Genomic DNA, 15,746 nt, shown 5'->3' with positions numbered 1-15,746 from the left:
CTCGAGCCTATCCCAGCGTGCATGTCTCTTGACTGTGGGAGGAAACCCATGCGGACACAGGGAGAACATGCAAACTCCACACAGAAGGGCCCAGGCCTTCTTGCTGTGGCGACAGTGCTACCCACTGCACCACTGTGCCACCCAGCACACAGGAATGCTGTATAAAATAATCCTCATTTAATAAAAATTCACAGAATTTTATTAAATCATGAAATAATGTTTACAACAACACTTTACAATGTACAGTGTGGCCATGATGCATGGACTTCTGATGGCTAATCCATTGGAGTGTTCTCTTCTGTAGTTGGCTCAACAATTTTCAGGCACTGGTCAGCAAACTCCACGAACAAGGGTTCCTGCATGGCAACTTTCATGATGGCCGCTTTATCCTCAGCTTGGTCTACAGTGAGAAGCAGTTGCCTGAGGTGTGGATTACACAGCAGTGCCTCCAAATCCTTTGATTCGCCTGAGGAAACCAAAAGAGAAGGGTTTAGTACAGTAATCAAAATTAGAATTCGTTTAGTTTCACGTTTTTTGTTTATGTTCAGCTCGATAAGTGTGAACGATTTCATTAAAACAGTACAATATGGTTTAAGAGGGTAAATAATCCATCAAACATGAAAAGCACCTAATTAAGAAAAACTGACAGCTTTTTAAAATTCTAAAATTGTAGTTGTTGGAACGAAAACCTGCATACACAAGGGGTCTCCAGGACCAAGTCTGGGAACCACTGCTCTGGGGAGATGATCCGCAACGTGACACGTGGCAAAAATTAAATAAATAAAATCATGCGGAGTTGTCAATGGTAAATAATAACATGGCCCCAACAATGAAATGTACTAAATAAAGAAACCTGACTTTTCTAACGAGTTCCACGTTTCAGATTTCTTTTGTGAATAATTTCATAAATCATACCCAATTCTTTTAACTTCTGCAGCGGCACTCTGTCAGACTGCTCGTCTTCATCCAACAGATCTTCAACAGACCAGTCTCCTTATGTTAAAGAATGGTAAAATTTTTAAACGTCACGTTTCAGTTTTATAAATGTATGTATTACATACACTGGTTAATACATGTAATGAATGTATTAACCAGTGGAGCAGACCTTACTTACCGCCGCTGTGTGTAGCCTTAAAATCTGGTGCCAATGCGGGCGAGGCCGTCTGTTTCACGGGCAGGCAACCATCTATTTAAAAAGGTGACATATTCAGCCATTACTAGTGACATACCAAGCCCAGTTTTCCTAAAAATATAAACTATTTATTTTCTGCTTGAGTAATATTGAAACAACTTTAAACCTTAAACATAGACATAGCACTTTGAGCGTTCGGGAAAGTGCTATATAAATGCAATAGCATTGAACAAGATTAACACATTACATTTGTCAACAAAGACATCAAGGAAAAGTTTAAAATGGAGAAATAAAAATGAATAACTCCCATTACTTTTAAGTATTATTACTATATCCAACACAACACTTGGCCATGAGATTAATGAAAGGTGAGGAAGAAATTAGAGTAATTTAAATTGTATCACTTTAACCATTCTGTGCTGCCTTGTAACATCAACAATGCAGCTTAACTCAAATAAATATGAAAATGTGGCCAAGTATTACGGTGGTTTGGCAAGCAGAATTAGAGTGTACAGATTGTTTGGGAAGGTGCAAGCATCACATGCTCTGTTGCCTCCCCTGGACATACAGTAGTGTCTCAATGATATGGGTGTGTTTTGAAAACCTGGGACCCTCCACTCTTCAGATACGGTGCCACATATCAATTAAGTGTCACTGAAAATGTTGCCGACACTTAATTGATATGGTGTCACTCTTTCGTTACAGTGATAATGCCAATTACGTGTCTTGAGGAACGTTTACATGTAAAGGCTTTTTACTTTGTGCCTATTGCTTCGCTATGTTTGAAAACAAACTGAGATGCGCGTTTCTCGCTTTCGGCAGGCGAAGAATCTGCCGTGTTACTGTCGTTCAATTCACAGTACTGGTAACTTGGCAATGGGGTCTGTCGCCAGCATTACCATTTCCAGACACATGCGCATCAGTAAAGCCGTTCGACCTAAAAGGTCACAGCTAATGAATCTGAAGCAATCGATACATGCGTTTAGCTTGAATATATGTAGCTAACATTAGCTTCGGTAAAGATCTGCATACCTTTGTGGTTCTTGTAGCAACTGACCGAGCAGCTGAAATAAAGAAAACAATTAGCAACTCATTATAAATTAAGTAAAGTCTAGCAGTGGTTCCATTGTGGCTTTACACAGCTTGACTCCTTTAAAAAGCTCGATATTTCACAAGCCTTTTCTTTAGAATTGAAAAATACCTCCCTCCTGGTCCCGGCCGTCCACACCGGTACCGAGTTATTTTGTCAACGCCATCTTAAAGTAGCCTACATTACCAATGCTAGGCACAGTAAATAAGCACACATAACTGATATTTAAAGTTAATACTCACTATCTGATTTTACAGGCCGGACATTTGTATTTTGGCACATGTTCGCTACACACGCTGCAGATCTGCATATTTAAAACACCACCCTTTCCCACAGTCTCACACGTGGAAGTGTCTTCCACAATCTTGCTAACTGCGACTGCGCTGGTATGACGTCAATATATCCGGAAGTAGGTAGTGACCACTTAAAGGAGAAGTTCACCCAAAAATGAAATTGAAGTATGTTTCCACTACAATACTATCTTGAACTGTCAGTTCAAGAAGATGTACAAAAAAAATTATTTTTGAAAGGTACAGGGATGTGGAATGAGGAAGGGGCCTTGTTTCTCTCAGGACTGAGACGCTCGTCGTTGATGATGTTGTTGTTGTTGTATATGTTGTTGTATGTGATTGTTGGGACATACTGGATGGGCACCTGCACGGTGATTATGTATGTGTAAATTCGATACACATTAAGGTAATTATTTGTTATATTTGATAAAAAACTAAGGTAAATATTTAAGTTGTATATGATGAACTTGAAGGTAATTATTTATGTGTATATATGATAAACATGAAGTTCACCATTTAAGTTATGGAAAAGGGGTAGGACCATATCATTTGTGTATACTTCTTCCTACTCCTTTTCGGACATGTAATATTTATTTTGTTTATGGAGAATTTGCTTTACATGCTTACTGTTCATTTTATTGGTTATTCTTTTTTGTGTGTGTTTGTTTTCTTATTTGTTACATGTTCGAAATAAAATAAATTCAGTCCCTCCATCCAGATAGTTTCGCTGAGTCTTGGCGAGTTCTCTATCCGCTGCAGCTCTTCCTGATACGACGGACCTTACCGTCCCGTGTTTTTGTTGCGGTCAATACGGCGAAAATTTACATTTAAAAAAAAAACTCAGCAACATCTCATCTCAACGTCTCTTTCCAAATACCATGTCACGATTACTCACGAATATCCATAGAGCAAACTTGTGCACGGTTTCCATAACTATTTCTTCTGTTGAAGTACGCCAACTGTGTATATCCGCGCAGTCTCAACCAAAAGCACTGTCTGTGTTCTGAGGCAGTGTCATTTTTAAAACAGAGTGTTAGAGTCCCTTTTTGGGCCAGCCTGGAAGTTTCTTCTGCCGTGGGTCCTCTAGGTAGATTTTCAGTGCTTTTGTCCACAGGGTTCTCGATTTATGCAGAAAATAAGGTCTGTGGTTATCGTAAGCATACGATTGTTTAACACTCACGTAAAAATTGGGATGGCAAGTATACCCTATATACCTATACAGCACAGAGGATTTCGGACTTTCCAGGGTTCCCTACAGAAATAACTATAATGACCACAGACTCTTGGCTCTCAATTTCTGTACCTTCTGACTTAATTTCAGACAGAATTTCACATCCTCATAAATAAGGCCCACATTTAAAGGGATTTTGCACGTTTTCCTTCTTATTCTTTTTCCTGACTGATTATATCACAAATGCTCCAGGCCGACAAAGAATGTGTCACTTCTTTGGACATTTAGGTTCATCAATAAAAACATTGAATAGACACAAAATGAATATATGTAGTGAAGAGATTGTATGAAGACGATTTCAAAATTCACAGAATTTTATTAAATCATGAAATAATGTTTACAACACTTTACAGTGTGGCTATGATGCATGGATTTGGACGGCATTTATACAATTTTCAGGCACTGGTCAGCAAATTCCACGAACAAGGGTTCCTGCATGGCAACTTTCACGATGGCCGCTTTATCCTCAGCTTGGTCTACAGTGAGAAGCAATTGTCTGAGGTGTGGATTAAACAGCAGTGCCTCAATTCTTTGATTCGCCTGAGGAAACCAAAAGAGAAGGGTTGAAGTCCAATAATCAAAATTAGGATGTGTTTAGGTACACTTTTTTTGCTTATGTTCAGCTCGATAAGTGTGAACAATTTTATTAACAGTACAATATGGTTTAAGAGGGTAAATAATCCCTCTAAACATGAAAAGCACCCAATTAAGAAAACTGACAGCTTGTAAAAATTCTGGGATTGCGGTTGGAACGAAATCCTACGTACACAAGGAGTCTCCAGGACCAAGTCTGCGAACCACTGCTCTGGGGAGATTATGATCTGCAACGTGACTCGTGGCAAATTAAATAAAACCATGCTGAGTTTAATGGTCAATAATAAAATGGCCCCAATACGTCACCCCATTGGACATTTAGGTTCGTCAATAAAAACATTGGATACAGACACAAAATGAATATTTAAGATATTGTATGAGGATGATTTGAAGCAGAACGCCTAAGCACCCTGCCACTGATACGGTGATATGGTAATTCGGCGCTCTCTACCTATGGGTCCGGGATACAACCTGTAAAATACGAAAAACTGTTCAATTAAACGTAATGGTCACGTTAACCAAGTGTCCCTGACTCTGAGTTAATAAGTTCACTACACAGTGTTACTTCATACAACGATTACAGATACTACTACTCCAGGGCTCTTGCCAACCTTTATTTACAACGTCAACGTCAGTTCACGCATGTTACTGATTTTTTCCACACGGCTTATCACACCTGGAGAGTTCGAATGTCTGCGTCCAATACCGTAGCCCAAGGAGGAAAGCCCCCGACAGGATTCCGACCTGCAGACAGCTGCCTCGTACTCCCGTGAAGAGAATCTCACTCGTAAAAAAAATTATGAGATCGAAACAAGGGATATTCTGGTCACTAAGCGTGGAATAAATGACGAGAATGCGCCCTGTTTTGCCGCAGCGGTTCGAGACAGTCCCGCAAAAGATCTCTTCGGCCTCCTACAGCAGGGCTTATGTTTGGCCACAGGCAGGTGGAGGTAATCAGGCAATTAGGTAGGCTAATTAGCTTCACCTGCGCTACCCAGGCAAACCTAGGCAGGGAACGTAACAAAAACCATCTAAAGAGATTATTATTCCACTTATCATGTAATCCTGTCATCAATTTCATGACATTCCAGACAGACTTGAGGTCACAGTTATTAAATTTGAACCTCAATTTTATTCTTATTCTCAGTTTCAGAATGGATTTCTTTTCTGATTTAAGAATAAATACTGCTCCCGCCCCTTCTAAAAGCAGCCTTTTTTCCCGAATTAGACTTTTAATTTTTTTGAGACCCAAGGCTTATTATTTGGGTAAAAGGAAACAACATTAGAGAGAATCATACTGTCCCCACAAAATGATATATAGCTGCACAGTACAACAATATAGCAACTTGTTAGTAACTCACTTTTTCAAAGCACATTACAGCTTTGAAATTTGTGGTTTAGACATCACTGGGTAATTTATGTCATAGAACAGGGCTCTCAATGTTATCCAGAAAAGGCCTGTGTGGGTGCATGCTTTCTTTCCAACCAAACAGTTACACACCTGATTCTACTAATCAACAGGTACAGTCACTGCTAAGGACCTTAATTAGTAGAATTACTGCTTGGAACAAAAGTCTGCACCCACGCTGGCCCTTTCTGGATAAGCTTGACAAAGCAACAAAGCAGGCTTATATTAACTACGGATGCTATTGCCTAAACTGAAAACCCTATGGAGGAAAAAAGCCTTGGAAAAAATTCTCCTTCATGATTTTTGTTGTATTTAAAAACAGACCAAAACATAAATTTCCCATCAATGTATTCTTTATTTATTGACTATTCATTTGATCTTTTCAGAAACTACTAGATTTCAGATGGTATGATAGCTATATTTCAGTAAATTACACCCATGTACTTTGCCTGTTCTTGTACACCTTTGTGACACCTGCCATTCGCAGGTCACATTACAGTCACATAAAGTGGAATACAAGTAGGACATTTTCTCAGGAACAGGATCCAATGCCATATTCAAAGGAGCACCACCGTCTCCAAGTAGTTGAACCACATTCAAAGGGGTACAGTACAGCCATCTCTTCAGTCCGTGATTCTGAAATTAAATGCATTTTCCTCTGATTTAGTGATTCCTCTATTTCACTAGTGCGACTATACAAGTTTGAATGAACACACATAACACAGGTTTTCATGAAGTCTGCGTCCAATTGATACAAATGAGATAATAAAAAAATTATTAAAAATTCAATTTATTTGTGGAATTTGTATCTGTGGGTTGAACTTAGGTGCATCTGTTAAAGTCCAAGTGGACCAAATCATGAATGTCACACAGATAGAAACATGGGATGACTCATACTGACTGCCTGGTCATGTAGCTGGCTTTATTAGAAAAATCAGAAAATAAGTTGAAATTGGCTTAAAAACAAATGTGTTATATTAATGACATTAATATTTAAAGAGAACTAGACCACCGGTACCTTGATACACAGTAAGCAGGTTAATAACTAATCACATTTGTGGTCAAAGTCTAGTTGATTGTAGGGCTAGTCATTTCTGTCGGACATCCCTGACCTCAATGCTGTAGGTGTTTTTAAATATTTGTTTTACTGGAAGGGTTTCCAAACTGTTTATAATTTGATAAAATATTTCAAAATTTTGGAAAAACCTATCTGCAATACCCCAGGACAAGTGAATATATAAGACAGGAGGGTGCTGCTACCTTTGGAAGATTTTCTTGCAACCTGTTCACTCAGCATGGATGTGCTTACTGTGGCCGCTGTCCTCAGCCTCCTCTCTGTGAGTGCAGCTAAACCCCTGAACTGTGAGGGTCTCGATCAGCCTTTGGCCCTGAATGAAACTCAGGTAAACCATTGCATTCCGACATGAGACACATCAATGTATGATGAAGACACATGGAGTCAAATAATGTGCATTTAATTTTAGTTTAACCATATAATTATGTATTACCCATGTATGTGTGATTCAAAATTACAGGAGGTCTTTGTCTTTTCTAACTGTTAATATTATGTCCTGTCTGTATAGTGTCTTGTCATTTTTCTATCCATTTTAATTCCATGTAAGGTGACCCTGAGTGTTCAAAAAGGTGCCTGATAAATAAAATGTATTATTAGTATTACTATTATTATTATGATTATGATGATGATGATGATATTATTAAAATAAGGCAATTGTGGATGTATAATACAGACTGAGCAGAATTGGGGATATTTCACATAATGTTAAGCACATAGGCATATATAATACAAAATATCAAAATAGCACTAAACTCTTGGAGAAAAAGCTGAAATAGAGGAGACAAGATAACTGTCAAGCTGGGTAAAGTTATTTGCTTAACAATACCACATTGACGCCTTCCCTCTCTGATGTTTGTTTTCAGATATCAGGGAAATGGATTTTCATTGAAGGAACAACAGATCACCAGAAATATGCTACAATACTGAAAACAGTGAACAGCTCCTTGATAGATTTTGTGCTGCCATCACATAATGGCACTTCTGTCATGAAACAGAAAAATATGTTGTAAGCAGCTTCAAATCATTCACATCACTTTGAAGAAGGCAACCGTCCTCACTCGATTTTACCATTACTAATGTGGCTTCTTTTCAATTGCAGGAATGGAAAGTGTCATTATTCTGTTCAAAATATGATTTCTTCAAACAATACCTTTCATGTTTCTCGTAAGTAATACATATGCATCCCTCTTTTTTGTAGCAGATGGTAGTTGGGTCTTAGGAATTTTTACTTGAGATGCATGCACAATTTCAAGATATTTATAGGATGTAAATGATTATATTATCAAGTCAGTAAGTTTGAATATATAAGCAATTCATGAAGAACACATGAAAAACCATACAATTACTATGACTATGAGGCAACAGTTTGTCTATACTTGAATGGCGGGTGAATAATCTTGAAACATTCAGGGAAAATCTTGTTTCTCACGGAGAAACATACATTTACCCTCAGTTTGGAAATGAGAAATAATTCTGCAAACATACTAACCAAATAGGCTTACAGGATCTGTTTTCATCTTCATAATCGCCCTCCCATTGTTAAATTTCCCTGTAATCAGTGACCTATTCCATGCATTCTGACCATTGTCTTTCCCGCTTTCAGAAATTGTTCTACGTCACTTCAAATAGAGATACTTGATCATTTAACAAAGCTATACATCTGTTAATTACTTCCTACTATGGTATGCCTGCCTAACAAGAACTCCTGAGGCCATTTTATCAGGGTGCTTTCTAACAGGTACACTGATTTTTGATGGAATTTAGCAAGCAAAATGGACAGTGGGTTGGTGCCTTGGACTATGATGGTCCGAGAGCTTCTGTTAAAGCAGAAACAAAGAGTGAAGCTGTAGGCTCATTGTCACAGTGTTTTTTTTTGTTGTTGCGCATTTAGCACGCTGAAGACTGAAACATCTGTGCTTATTGTGTTCCATAAACCTATGTTATAAATGATCAGCTTGAGTTTTCTAGCAAGTTCTGTCCATGTTTTTCTACTCAATGTGACAGCTAGCCTCAGGACTATGGAATCCCATTTCCCCCACAAAAAAGAAAAAAAAACGTTGACTTCATTGTAACTTCATTTATCAGTATAACGAGTGAATTCATGAGAATTCAAACTTTTTTTCTGGCAATTGTGAGTTTATTCCTCACAGTTCATAGTTTTTTCTCACAATTGCAGGTTTATTTAAAATATATAAAAATATGTTCAAGTATATTGCTAGTGGATTTGTGATGTTTTGTTCACTTTCATATTTTAAGTAGGCCACAACACAGGTAGCAAGTGGCTCCGGGCTGGATGTGTGCCGATTCTGACTGGCTGAAGTCAGCACGGCTGGGCCGGAATTTGCGCAGAACACTGGTTAGAAGATCCAAGCAAAAAGATAACATTAGTCACCCCATTTAACTAACAGCCATCAAAGAAAATACAGTATGTAGCAGTGGCTAGCGAAGCTAGCTAGCAACCGAGGACTAGCTAAATGTTATAGCTAATGTTTATTAAAGTGTGTGCATGTTTAGTGGAGGGTTGTAGTTAGCCACAAAAATGCAATATGTTCCAGATGTCACAGGTTCCAGTATTGTCGCCAATGGGCCTATTTCACTCCAGACCTGAAGTGTTAGATGGATGACCATTTTTGCAATTGAAGCTATGTGAAAAACGTAGAAAGCGATACATACATAAGTGATGCATTTTTTCGCAGCTCTATAAAAGTTAATTTTCTTCCCCAGATGAAAATGGCACTGTGACTGGCACCTTCCTGCCTGCCGGTCCTGACAGTCTTGTCCTGAGGTTGCTCAGTTTGGATGTCGGGGACATCATCAAGTCACTCTATATCTTTGGTATGTCCACTCTGGAGGCAGCCATTGAACTTACCCTTTATGTTGCAATGTGATGTGAATGCTAACATAATACCTAATGGGTATATACTGCCATATTTGACTCAATTAAGTGAAAGGAATCAGGCGCTGATGGATGGCCCTTACCTAAAAATTCGTTTTTCATTTTTGTAAATTAAAACAATTCAAAGGGGTTCTAAATCAGTGTATAGGTAGTTTTAAGGGTAAAGTGTACAGTACCTACTCTTCATATTTTTTTACTGTCTCAGTCTCTCTGGCTCATATTCCACAGTCCCATGCTAGCTCTACAGGCAATCAACTTGATATTACATGGCTCTGTCCACATATGATTTTACAGGGAGAACAAAGACGGTGAGCCAGTCTGCCTTGGAGATGTACCACAAACAAGTGAAGTGCCTGGGGTTTCCACAGCCAAGCTTCAAATATGATGGAAAGCAAGGTCAGTGACTACTTTATCGGTTGTGTCTCTACCCAGCCCTGTAAAGGCATTACATCACATTACATTTAGTGGCAGACACTTTTATCCAAAGCAACATACAGTAAGTGCATACCGAAGGTCAGTGCAGCAACTACAAACCACAGGTCTGATAAGGTACAATACTCATTATGTAACAGTTATTCATAGCCATGAACACATTAAGTTCCGTTCACACTGTAAAAATAGACTAGGTCAGAAAGTTATGGTAAGTCAAAATGGGAGGCGTGGTAATGAGCTTCAACATCAAGATAATGATACGAGTGCAATATAAGTGCTGGATGGAGGTACAAGTGTAACATGAAAGCGCTACAGGAAAAAATTAGAATACAAATGATAAGAGCGATTATAGATTGGGAGTGCCCTGCAGAGTAGTCTTAGTTAGTCCAGGTACAGGCAGAAGAAATGCATCGTCACACCACGGTGGAAGATGAGGACAGAGTGGATCATAGAGGAACGGGGAGTTTGGTCCACCACTGGGGAGCTAGGGTGGAGAAGCTCCATGGTTGGGACAAGAAAGAACCATTCACCGAGATGGCAGGGAGTGCAAGTTGCCCTACTGCAGCGAGGTGGAGTGGTCAAGCTGGTGTGTAGGATTGAATTGTGTCCTGTAGGTAGGCGGGTGCTGTCCTGTTGGCTGCAGTGTAGGCGAGAGTCAGGACATTGCACCTGATCCTGGCAGAGACTGGTAGCCAGTGAAGTAACCTCAGCAGGGGAGTGATGTGTGAGAACTTAGGAAGGTTGAAGACAAGTCAGGCAGCAGCACTCTAAATCGTCTGTAGTGGCTGTATGGCACAGGCTGGCAGGCTTGCCAGGAGGCTCCTTGCAAAGTGAGAGGCAGTTACTGTGGTACCATCAACAGTGATTTAGAGCTGTAGTAGGGAGGTCTTGTAAGGGATGAACTGCAGCTCAGTCTTGTTAATCTTGATCTTCAGGTGATGCTTGGCCATCCATGTTGAGATGTCAGCCAGGCAGGCAGATGTTCTCTCATTGATGTATATGGCAGAGACAAGGAAAGAGAAGAAGAGTTGTGTAACATTAGCTGAACAGTGACAAGAGAAGCTATGTGAATTAATGATTGAACCAAGGGATTTGGTGTAAATGGAGAATAGCAGAGGCCCCAGTAGAGATCCTTGTGGGACTCCTGTAACAAGGGAATGAAGCACAGAGACAGACCCCATCCAGGTGACCTGGTAGGATCTATTTGCGAGAAATTAAGCAAACTAAGTGAGGGCAGTCCCAGAAATGGCCATATCAACTGAGATGAGTATTTTGTGGTTTACTGTGTCGAATGCTGCAGACAGAAGAAGAATCAAGACAGAGGAGAGGGATGAGGCTCTTGCAGTAGCTAGTGCCTCTGTCACTGCCAGGAGTGCAGTCTCTGTTGAGTGCCCGGCTCGAAAGCCTCATCAGACCTTGCCTTAACAATAAAACAGACCATATACTGTAGGTCTGTAAGCACCACACTGTAGTTGTGTCCCTTGTGTGCACACTGCCACTGTGTTACTGCAGTTATGACCTATCTTCACCTTTAACCGTGTAAATTGCATTTACAAGCATTTCATTCCATGCCTTAACTTATGTTCTGCATTTGTGATTATTGTATCCTATTTTCTGAGAAGTCAGCTTGATTGTGATTTTTTATTATTATTGTGAGACAACATGATGACCTCAAATGGCCTTATATACCATACTTTATGTAATTATATACACTGTTTTTAATTTGTTTGGTGTACTTCAACTGCAGTAGTAAATATCCAACTACACAGATTTGCACTAGAATGTAAGAAGCATGCACTGTGAATTCACACAACCATGAGATATTGTCATCATCAAAATTTGCACATGATATTGACAAAAAAATCAAAATCCAGTGAAGAAAATGTACATTTCCATTTACACAGCTGCATGTAACAGGAAGACAAAGAGTTTGATGACAATTTTTATTCTCATTTACAGATTTCTGTCCTGATGAAGAGAAGCCTGCAGTCACAGAGGAGGAAAAACAAGCCGTCAAACAATGAAAGAGCTTGGTGAAAGTGGTCATTGAGTGACATATTAGGTACACTTTAGTGGTAGGAAAATGGCAAGCATTGTTGGGCTGAATGGCCTAGTCTCATCATCATGTTATGTTATGTTATGTTATTTGGAAATAAATGTTACATTTTCCCATGGCATATTGTAATTTCTGTTATTTTCATCGCACACTATTAAAAAAATCATTGAAATAAGGATTCATGACAAAGGGACAAGAAAAATATTAAAAAGCAGCACACACATGATTCTGTAATTAAATAAATCCTAACAAACTACTAACTACACATGTCAATTTTTTGCTGTGTATCATATGCAGTAGTATTTGGTTTCCAGAGAAGAGAACATGATCACTCCCACAGTAAAAAAAAAAAAGGAAAAACACAAGACACCCACTTGCACAGCGGCTGACTGAAGAATCTAACATGCCCATTTAGTTAACTATTGCATTTTCTTAAGTGAAGGCCTGCAACTGGGGAAACTTCTCTGGGAGTGTAGTTGAACATACCACCAATGATGTCACACTGAAAGTAGCTGAACTACAGCAAAGCTACAATTTCTCAAAAAATGTAGTTCAAACTATTGTGTGAAATTTTTTTTTGGAATGATCATTTTCATGTTCCCCAAACATGATGTGCATGTGAGCAATGGCCTCTTTTTGCTCACAGGGAGAACCACTGTACAGCCCAGTGGGGTGAATGAGCAATGTGTGGCAACCGGTAATTGACCACTGGCAACCATAGTAGAGCAGAGTGTTTCTCACCAACCAGAATTAGAGTAAAAAGAGAGGCAGGAGGCAATATTTGCTCAAAGGGGTTTGATTTAAAAAATAAAAAATAAAAAAACTACAAAAATTAGTTGGTAGTTCCTGTATTTAACTACACCTGAAAATGAGGAAAAAATGTAATAAATTACTACAACCACTAAACAAATTTCAACACTGTTGAACTGAGATTTGGAAGTAGAAAGGCACATTAAAACAGGACCAGCTTAGCTTTCTTTGCATCATATTCATTATTGTAGGTGCTCGTTCCAAAATGATTCTATTCCAAGTCTGAGTCTCTGCCCATCAAGATCCAGTTCTTACACATTCACAATTGCATGCACCATGGCCAACTTGGAGGGCTTTACTGTTGTTAAGTAACCAACCTCTCTTTCGGACTTCGCAGGTATTAGATAGTTAGCTTTGAGGAGGAAAAAATGCAAAATTACTTTCACTTGCGCGTGTATTAATTTCCTGTTTTTGGAATCAGAATTTAGTATAAAAAAAAGAAATAATTTCAGATTTTATTCAATTTATTTATACATTTGGAATAGGAATTAGAATCAGCTCCACAATTTTCTGTCATCTAACAACATCATATATCTGTCCTGCTTGATGACTATCATTCCCTACACTATTTACTTATTTGGAAGGGATGATTTGACCAATGAAGACTGACCTAAGGGGCAAAGTGTGAGACAAACATGAGCATCAGGAAAGTGCTGAAGATGACTTAAATGGAATATATTAGTATCAGAATCTCATTTGTTTTCCTTAAATAAAATTAAACTGAATAGTTATATAAATGTGGAAGTTAACATATCGTTATTGCATTCTTCTATTCAGAGTGGGCATCCAGATATTTATGGTTGATTTGCTAATGTTGTATCATTTTTGTTGTATTTTTATGAAATATAAGAATACTTATCATATTTTATCAGATTTTCAAAACAGTAAGTGTATTTTATATACATACAAGAAACATCACACATAGAGGAGTCACCAATTAGCATATTTTCTATGCATTTAGTTTTCAAAATGTACATTTATATTTACTCTTAACACTTACATTTGTATTTAACATTAACACTCATTTAAGATTTACTTTTATATTTAATATTTTCATTTTATATTTACATTTAAAATGTATATTTATTTATAATATATCATTTTTCAATCTTACTTTAATGCCAAACATTACTCTTAATAATTACAATGTTTTAGACAAATTGTCAAATTGTTCTCTACATGTTTAAAAAAGTAACATTTGAAAACTGTAGTGTATTTAACCGAGTAACCTGTAAAGATATGGCACATGAAGCACCAGTGCAAGTTAATGTTATGCTAACCAAGAACCAAAGTACAAATTCTACATACATCCACACATATACCCATAAAATATTGATAACTAGCTAATTCGCAAGGGTGGACAGGTATAGATGTGACCCTGCATGTGTTATTAGTAGTTTGGTGCTTTTGTAACAGAGCCAAGTATTAGAAATCCACTATAATTACCTGATAATTATATGCTGAGAACTACAGTAAAACACTATGTATGCTTTATCATGTAATGTTTTCCTTTAGGAATAGTTTATGACAATGATATGCAAGAAGCATTATATGTCACAGTAACCTTTTTCATATCCATATTTTCAATACTTCATGCGGAATGTAGAAATTAAATGCATTACCCCTGATTCAGTCATTCCTCCATTTAACCAGTCTGACACACAACACAGCCTTTCATGAAGTCTGTGTCCAACGAATACAAATGAGATAATTAAAAACTTGAAACCTAGGATGACTCATGCTGATGGCTTGGTTATGTACCTGGTTCTACTAGGAAAATCAGGAAATAAGTTGAAATTGGCATAAAAAACAAATGTGTCATTGATAACAATGTTTAAAGAGAAGTAGACCCCCAGTACTTGGATACTCAGTAAGCAGGTTAATAACTAATCACATTTGCGGTCAAAGTCTAGCTGATTGTAGGGCTAGTAATTTCTGTCAGATGTCCCAGACTTCAGTGCTGCGAATGTTTTTAAATATTTGTTTTACTGAAAGGGTTTCCAAACTCTTTTCTAATTTGATAAAATGTTACAAATTTTTGGAAAGCTCTATATGCAATACCCCAGGACAAGTGAATATATAAGACAGGAGGGTGCTGCTACCTTTGGAAGATTTTCTTGCAACCTGCCCACTCAGCATGGATGTGCTTACTGTGGCCGCTGTCCTCAGCCTCCTCTCTGTGAGTGCAGCTAAACCCCTGAACTGTGAGGATCTCGTTCAGCCTCTGGCCCTGAACATAACTCAGGTAAACCATTGCATTTCGACACATCAATGTTTGATGAAGACACATGGAGTCAAGAGATATGTTTATAGTTTTAGATTAAACATATCATTTCGTATTAACCATGAAATAAGGCAAATGTAGGCATATAATACAAACTGAAGCGAATGGGGGGCATTTCACATAAACTGAAGCACAGTGGCGAATATAATACAAGTATTAGGTATGCCAAATTAGAGTTGAAATGAAAACCTACAGGAACAGTAGATCTCCAAGAACAGGGTTTGGAACCACTGACATATATATACTACAAATGAGGGGCTGTCTGGGGGCTCATGCTGCTGAATTTTCAGTGTATTCTCCAGTGCCTGGTTAGTGAAACCCCAACGTCACCTGTGTGTATGTGCCCAATACCCAAGAAGACAGGGTATCCATCAGCATGAGTTCGGAGAGTCCTGAGATCCTGAGATGCAGCCCTCCAATCTGGTGGGCTGCAGAATAGATGGAGGCA

At 38.4% G+C, this 15,746-nt stretch overlaps 1 protein-coding gene and 1 long non-coding RNA gene across 2 annotated transcripts; both read right to left on the bottom strand.

Annotated features, from left to right (window-relative positions):
• Positions 1-181: 181 nt before the first annotated feature.
• Positions 182-2,615, bottom strand: znhit3 (zinc finger, HIT-type containing 3). Its single transcript, XM_035433354.1, has 5 exons — positions 2,465-2,615; positions 2,165-2,196; positions 1,115-1,186; positions 916-993; positions 182-466 (listed from the first exon to the last, which is right to left on the bottom strand). The coding sequence occupies exons 1-5, from the start codon at positions 2,530-2,532 to the stop codon at positions 276-278; spliced, it is 441 nt and encodes a 146-aa protein (XP_035289245.1). The 5' UTR covers positions 2,533-2,615; the 3' UTR covers positions 182-275.
• A 1,424-nt stretch (positions 2,616-4,039) lies between these two features.
• Positions 4,040-5,253, bottom strand: LOC118235708. Its single transcript, XR_004766904.1, has 2 exons — positions 5,014-5,253; positions 4,040-4,283 (listed from the first exon to the last, which is right to left on the bottom strand). It is a non-coding gene; the product is annotated as an uncharacterized LOC118235708 (long non-coding RNA).
• Positions 5,254-15,746: the final 10,493 nt, after the last annotated feature.

Source organism: Anguilla anguilla, chromosome 9 (assembly GCF_013347855.1).
Source record: "Anguilla anguilla isolate fAngAng1 chromosome 9, fAngAng1.pri, whole genome shotgun sequence".
Classification (NCBI taxonomy): domain Eukaryota; kingdom Metazoa; phylum Chordata; class Actinopteri; order Anguilliformes; family Anguillidae; genus Anguilla; species Anguilla anguilla.
Note: the sequence above shows the minus strand (reverse complement) of the source record. Positions and strands in the feature narration are given on the sequence as shown.

Coding starts and splice junctions, on each gene's coding strand:
- znhit3 (XM_035433354.1), bottom strand. CDS start 2,532: ATGCAGATCTGCAGCGTGTGTAGCGAACATGTGCCAAAATACAAATGT. Junction 2,197..2,464: donor CCGGCCTGTAAAATCAGATA/GTGAGTATTAAC, acceptor TCTTTATTTCAG/CTGCTCGGTCAGTTGCTACA. Junction 994..1,114: donor TAAGGCTACACACAGCGGCG/GTAAGTAAGGTC, acceptor CTTTAACATAAG/GAGACTGGTCTGTTGAAGAT.